Source organism: Brachyhypopomus gauderio, chromosome 4, assembly GCF_052324685.1.
Source record: "Brachyhypopomus gauderio isolate BG-103 chromosome 4, BGAUD_0.2, whole genome shotgun sequence".
Classification (NCBI taxonomy): domain Eukaryota; kingdom Metazoa; phylum Chordata; class Actinopteri; order Gymnotiformes; family Hypopomidae; genus Brachyhypopomus; species Brachyhypopomus gauderio.
Window position 1 is genome coordinate 37,008,635 of NC_135214.1, and position 7,619 is coordinate 37,016,253.

Here is a 7,619-nt window from a genome sequence, read left to right on the forward strand (position 1 = left end):
AGAACTGTTCACACTGATTTCTTTCTAAAACCACCAGTTGGTTAAAGGGGAAGCACTTTTAGAAGTGGAACATTTTCAGGTTCATCAGCCTGCGTTTCTATCTGGAATCAAATGGAGAAATTCATTGTACAAAAACACACTTCCTATTCCATTGGGAATGGTGAATGTCCACTAGATTGCAGTCACACATGTGCACCAGGAGGGGGCCCGCAGCAGTGAGGCTCTGTCCCACATGCAGGTGGTTAATTTGAAATAATCTGGTTGTCAGACTTCACCCACGTCAGAGCTGCAAGTTCACAAATGGAGACTGAGGCCAAGGTCTGTTAATATAACAGTCTTTATTTTAGGTCAGCTAGTCTATTAGAAAATTAACATTCTTTACAGAAAATGGAAATATAATGCAAATAAAATGCAATCCCCATAATATTCAGACATAATACAAACGGTAAAAATGATGGGACATAACGGCTTTATGGAGAGTCACGAGCATCGGACCTGATCCGACATCGACTCCATCACGGCAGATCACACACAACAGAACATCTGCGTTTACCACCAGTCAATGTTGTTTAATTCATGATACAAAACATTGACGTTCACACACAGGCACTGTGTGGTGGGAGAAACAGGACGTCCCACGCGGCTCTGACCTGGGGTCCCGCAGCAGGGCGGGACAAGCCAGGCAGCGGAGGGTGGCCCGCCCTGCTGGAGCCTGCAGCCAGGTGTCTTGGGTAGATGAACCAGTGTGCGGTCGTGCGGGAAGAACACGTGTGCAGGATGAAGGGGTAACCGTTCACCTTGTTCAACACCTCAGGAGTGTCAACACACGTTTGTCATGGATTTTAAGAATTAAGATGATTTTCTTAAACATCTTGCAGCGCTCTAAGAGGATGGAGGGCAAACACCCCTATCAAATCCTCTCTGTCAGACAGGCCTGTAGACACCAGACGATGATGGAACTAATCATTCTCCAGCTGGAATGTGAACTAACCCACGTGGGCACTGTGCAGTCAATAAAAAACTGTTGAAATTATCAGATGAGCTGCACAGGAAGTCAACAAATGTTACAAAGCTGAAAGACCAGGGTAGCCATATAGGAGGTGAGAAAGGCACATATATGGCGCTAGTTATTAACACTAAATCAAAGACCACCACACACCTCAAATAACATCTTAAACATGTACTCCTTAAACAGAAGAAAAAACATTTAGACTGAACCTAGTATTAGAGGTAGAGGTCAGACTGAAGGAGTCCTGCGGACCAGGGGTTGGGCCCGGCCGTACCAACACGCAGGAGGGGGGAGCCCCCCCCCGCAGTGCTGATGTCCCACCATGCCTCTGCCTGTCTAGGCTCTGAGCCGCCCAGTCTTCCACATGACCTGCTCGGTGCTCCTGAAAACCCTTCAGTGTGCACGTGCATAAAGGTAGTGACTACAGTCACACGTGCATGAGCTAACGGAGCTTACAAGTGCAACATGGAACACATTTGGCTTCTAAAACCACAATCCTTTCTAGGGCAGATTTTGGTTCCAAGGTAACGAAGACTAGCTTGTTAACTACGTGCAATGGCAAATAGCCAATTGAGCCGTCATAGCAGACCATGATGGGGCTTCAGTCACGTGGGACGCAGCTCAGTGGGTCACGTGGGCACATGTCATGACATCACAAAGAGAAGTGACCTGCATAGATCATGTGACCAAGTCAAAAAGGCATATTGCGCATATATATATATATATATATATATATATATATATATATATATATATATATATATATATATATATATATATATAAATAGCCAACAAAGGTTAGTTTCAGCAAACTAGTTGATGTAGGTCTCAAGCAGGATTGCATGGACACGCTTGTAAGGGCACAAATGTGTAAAATCTGAAAATTTGATGCCATTCAAGTTAAGTCTTTAACAACAAAAGGTCTACCTTTAATGTGCATAGAATATTTTTTAAAAAAAGTACAATAAGAATAATAATCAAGTTATTAAAAGGCACCCAAATGACCAGATTATGAGGTGTATAAATATTGATACACTGTTACACTTTTACATATGACAATTGTAGCATCATCTGAAGTTTGTCAAGGAAAATTTAATGATTACCAAGCCCCGCCCACCCTACACTGCCTCTAAAGTCACGCCCACCCTACACTGGTTCTGCACTGGGTGTGGATCTCCAGGGTGTTTTTAGTGCTGTGAACCCCCTAGACAGCTCTGCATCACACATGGGGCAGTAGATCTGGGCGAGTAAACTACAAGCTACCCTGTGCAGGGCAGTAGATCTTTAGGAAAGTGGGCAGAATAGGACGTGGCTACAGAGTGGAATGCTCCTGACGAGCGGAGCTCCTGCCTGCTTCTCTGAGTAAATGCTGCTTTCTTCATTCAAACTACTGGCATAAATAATAACGTTCATGACGCAATTAGCTGATGTTTACTGGAGCGGTGAGGATAAGTTAGCTTTGTGTTAACTGGCTCAGGGGAAATACACCCCAACAGATCTGGAACGATGTCCGCGCCTGGAGGAGGAGCTGGTGTTTGTTCACCTGTGTAGGTACTCGTACACCTGACTGACGTGGCCCGTGTTCCTTTGCAAGGGAGCAGCTATTAAAAGTATTTTACTATTAAAAGCAAACCACAAACGTTTTTGGGGTATGAAACACCAACATAGCTGGATGTCCCAACCAGCCCAAGTGCACCAGCCACTCCGGGACTTCAGTCTCCAGACGCACTGCAGTGATCTCATGTGCTGCACACAGACAGGCCAAGACATCTCCGGAGAAAGGTGCATCGCTGTGCTTGGTTAGGCGTACATTCATGAGAGAAAGTGAGAGGGTGTGTGTGTGTGTGAGCGTGTGTGTGCGCGCGCGCGCACACACACGTTAGTGGTGGTTGCAGTCTTGCTGTGATGTGGAAGACTCCTTTATCTCAATGCTGAATACTCTGATGTTGAGGTGTGTGGCAATCTGGTTACACACACTGACACAGTAGCACACCAGGTCGAGCCCGGACAGCCCCTGACAACACAGGAGACGCCATTAGGACAGTGGAATCAACACTCCTAGTCAACCAGCTTTAGAAGACCTTGTAGGTTTGGGTTCACAGATAAAAAAAATACTCAAAACACCATGCACTAGCCAGTTCTCCACATAAACATCACCACAGTGGGACCAGGTGAAGTGGTAACTCCTACATTAGGTTTGAGATGTGAGATTACTCTTTATGAAACTACAGTGATGTTGGATGTTGTAGAGGAGAAGCAGTACTCACCAGGGTAACCCAGAGGAGCAAGTGTTGGCAGAGGAACTCGTGGAGACCCTGGCTGAGCAGGAGGAGAAGGGGCCCTGCGAACGCCACGTCTGCTCTGGGGAGTTCGCTCCTGGTCATATGGGCAACCTGATACATCCAACAGACGTTCAGGATACCGCAAACGTCCTGCTGTGTCCCGCGATATGGTGTTTAAATGGGATATCCCACAGGACTCACCACCAGTTTGTTTGTGATCTTGGCAGAGACAAAGCCGAATGCCAAGACGAAGAGACAGGGTTGTGTCTCAAAGACTTGTTCCGGAGACGTCCTGTAGACGGCCAAGGCCAAGACGATTACCATGGCAATATGGAACGCTGGAGACAGGACACTCGTACCCTGGAGGAGGAGGAACAGGGTCCTTCAATCTCCAAACAAAAGAGTGAACTTTCCCCCTCTCACTCCCTCCCTCTCTCATATTTAGAACATTCAGTAAGAAAGTGCAGCTCTGTCTCTACCACTGAGAGCTCACAGTGGGAACACAGTCTGGTCTCTCTGTGTAACCAGCTCTGTGTCGGCCAGTTTCATTGGCCAGACTGAGCTCACAGAGTCTGTACAGTGTCAATATCTTCCTCAGGGTCTGGTCTTTGATTGTTGTCAGGTAAGTTGCAAATGGAGCTTGTGTTGCTGTGTAGTTTCAGTCCAATAGGTGATGTGATTTAGTTTTTGGTTGGTGATCATTTGATTGGGTCTGATGTTTTGAGTGAGTGTGTGGACAGGCTGATTGTTGTCTGTGATGGTGTTTTAGGTCACTGAGCATCAGGACCATCTGACTGAGGGGAAACCCCTCCATGTTCAGGTCCAGTGCTTTATAATGGAGGGACTGGGAGTTACTACATTTGATACGTCTCCAAATATGTAGCTCTTTGAATATTTAATATAAGTGGATATTGTCCTAATTCAGCTCTGCAGGCATTATTGGGGTTTTTTCTCTGGGTTAGGGTTAGAGAACAATGTGGCGTGGGTGGCATGACACTTACTGCGACGGTAGACCCGTTTTTGCCTACTCCACCCGCGAATATGACCCGGAAGTAATTTGTACAGGAGAAAATGGCTCCTAGCAGAGTGAAAATCGCAGGAATGATCTTCATCTGGATATTAAGCACTGGAACCTGACAACACACAGATAGCAACCAAGTTATTCACAAGACTTTTAAACTTTTTTACTTAAGAATCTCTTTTTACTTAAGAATCATGTGAAAATTAACATTTGAAAGTGTATTAAGTTTCAACAGTTAAAAAAAAAAAACAATCTACAAAATCTTCAGTCTATATATCAAGGAAGTGAGATGGCGCCCTCAAGTGGCAGAAAAGGTTTTATAGGGGAATTTGTTGTATTTTTGAAGAACTACAAACTAAAAAATTACAACTGTCGCCAGGGTGATACGCCTGTCGCCAGGGTGGGGCATGAGCACAGTTGGATTTGTGAGAATTACGCAGTAATAAGATGATGTACCACATATTGCCAGAGCTCCGTCCCTCCGATGGCAGCCAGCAGGTACAGGACAATAATGAAGAATTGGACCTCGGTCACATCGATGCTGGGGGGGCGGGAAGGAGCGAGTTACCAGCAGGACACCCACATACCCACATGACAGGCCCACAGCTCCACCCGTCTGGGCCCCTCCCACCACGCCAGCACAGGCATAGGAGACGGGTCTTCAGTGGAGGCTCTGAACCCAAACCAGCTCCCCTCACACAGCTGCACACTTAGGCTCGGTCCAGAACATCTCTGGATGAGACTCCAGGACAAGAACCTTTATTTCTACTGCTCTAATCACTCAATCAATCAATGCACCAATCAAGACACCCTTCCATCTACAATACATTATAAATAAGACATCTTAAGGTGGTGTAACTGTGTGAGGTTCTACAGAACTAACCCTCACATCCCCATGCAGGTCTAAGACCAGACGGCGTCTCACTCACATGCCAAAACGCAGCGTCCCGGAGACGTAGGCCTGCCAGTGGGCGCAGTAGAACATGAACATACCAGCCAAACAGCAGAAGAACATCCAGTCAGGGTGGGAGCCCAGCTGGGCCGTGATACACGTACCCAGGATGACAAACACTGCAGCACACATACACACACACACACACACAACACACGTGCGCGCGCACACACACACACACACAACACACGTGCACGCACACACACACACACACATAACACACATTCATGCAACAGAGATACAGAATACATGGATCAGGCACTAGGTCATGATGTGAACTCCAAAAAGCCCAAAGTGAATCAGCAGAGCAGCAGTCTAGTTCACACCTGGGCAATCTGCTCATTTACACAATATACTATTAACAATCACTTTACTAATATTTAAAAACATGAGACAGAGAGACGTGTGTGAGCACCACACACACACACACACACACACACACACACACACACACACACACCAGTGGAGAGAGAGTCGCAGCCGTGGTCAAAGAGCTCGCCCAGCGGAGTGCTGCTATTTGTCCTTCGTGCCTGTTTACCATCAATGGCATCTAGTGATTGGTAGATGAAAAGACCCAGGGCACATGCCAGGTATGCCCAGGTAGGTGCCTGAGGAAAAGAGGGGGGGTGGGGGGGGGGGGGGGGGGAGAGAAGTGGCAAGAAGAAATTTAAAACAAAACCCTATAAAACATGAGTGATGAGAATACAGCCTCATGAAGACCTTCCTGTGCTACAACTCAACCAGGATGGCGTACCAAGGTTTAGATTCAGAAACATTTATCTGTAGCAGTTCCACTCAGGAACCAGCAGGGGCGCCGGGCTTCAACACACCTGACCTCCCAACATCTGAGATCTGCCTTATAGCAAACATCTGATCAGGCTGCTTCATCTTCAGGATGTGAGCAAAACATCTGCAGAAGTCATTCTGCTCTACTGAGCGATTCTAACTTCAACGAACCGGCCCGTACAGCAAAGACAAACGGGTCAGAACCAGGTGTTCTACTGGGTGGGCGGGGCTACCTGTTCGGTGGCCGTGGGACAGTGGTAGACGAGGATGAGTGTGGTGATGGCGTTGGTGGCCAGGCCCACGATGGTGATGAGGTTGGGCGCCATCCACAGGGGCATTTGCTGCACCAGCCAACACCAGAACGGCTGCATGACGGGCTCCAGCAGGGACGTCCCAGTGCTGCTGTAGCGATGCTCCTTCAGCCCCTCCAACTGCTGCCAGGACAACCGTGTCCCTGCCAACGATGACAGCCTTCCAAGGACCCCAGGACCGCCCCCTTCCTCACCTACAGGAGCCGTGCCGGCGTCTGACCGCACGTCGCCCTCGGTGGGACCGGGGCGCGATCTGAGAGAGCCTGAGCTCATGGCGGAGGGTTGGGGAGTGTGTGGATCCAAACCAACACCCACTGTGAGGAACCCACGGGGAGACTCTACCCAACAAACACAACACAAATCACCTTTTACATCAGCTGGACCACATTCAGAAATCACCGACACACGAGACTGTAAAGTCACAGGATTAATTCAGAAAAACACGAACTAGGAGGCTGGATGAGTGAGGTGAGGAAGTGGAGACGTGGAGCAAACCAGGACGAGTTATTCAAGTTCATCCAGAAACGTGGCGAAGCCCGAGCAACGTTAATGACCGTTTCGCGATCATCTAATCACTCGTGCTTTGTGCAGGAAGAGCAGATAACCACTTTCGGATGTTTTAAGTCACTCTACATCAGTAAAGCGGAGCTACGGCCAGCCTGAACACCCGGGTCTGTAGTGCAGGAGGGTCGGTGACATTACCGTGCGCGGTGGCCGCAGTCGGGTGGCGTCTCCGGCCCGGTTCCGCCCCGGTTCGGTGTGCCGAGACTGTACCGGTGGTCAAACTGAGGGAAAAACAATCAAGCGAAGAAGGACCGAGTAAAGCACACACTAGTTAGTCGAATATACCGAAGGCGGCGCAGCGCGGGCCTGCTGCGGGAGTATCAGCACGGGCGAACGGGGTGAAGGCAGCCACCACACACGCCGACTTGTACAGCATCGGAAGTACCTCCCAAAACCACAACAATAAACCGCGCGAAGTAGACTGTGTCTAAAATATTTGTGTATTACTAGTATATTCCTGTTTTAATTTAAATTAATTTAAATTTTCTACAATTTTTCAGATTTCAGAGCAAAAAAAAATAAAAATAAAAATGTGCTCAAAAGCTTCACTTCCGGTTGTAGGAAGAGGGTTGAAGTCTCCTCGAGCGCCTTCGTGTGTCTCGTAAGCTGATAAAATGTTCGTCCACTAGATGGGGCTAGAGAACTGCGGTAAAATAACACGACCACGAGGGCCTCCCCCATCTCTAAACCCCTC

At 48.0% G+C, this 7,619-nt stretch overlaps 1 protein-coding gene across 1 annotated transcript; it reads right to left on the reverse strand.

Annotated features, from left to right (window-relative positions):
• Positions 1–1,768: 1,768 nt before the first annotated feature.
• Positions 1,769–7,307, reverse strand: cept1a (choline/ethanolamine phosphotransferase 1a). Its single transcript, XM_077004428.1, has 9 exons — positions 7,064–7,307; positions 6,284–6,699; positions 5,725–5,872; positions 5,242–5,383; positions 4,769–4,853; positions 4,293–4,424; positions 3,493–3,651; positions 3,277–3,402; positions 1,769–3,023 (listed from the first exon to the last, which is right to left on the reverse strand). The coding sequence occupies exons 2-9, from the start codon at positions 6,632–6,634 to the stop codon at positions 2,889–2,891; spliced, it is 1,278 nt and encodes a 425-aa protein (XP_076860543.1). The 5' UTR covers positions 6,635–6,699; positions 7,064–7,307; the 3' UTR covers positions 1,769–2,888.
• Between the last annotated feature and the right edge of the window lie 312 nt (positions 7,308–7,619).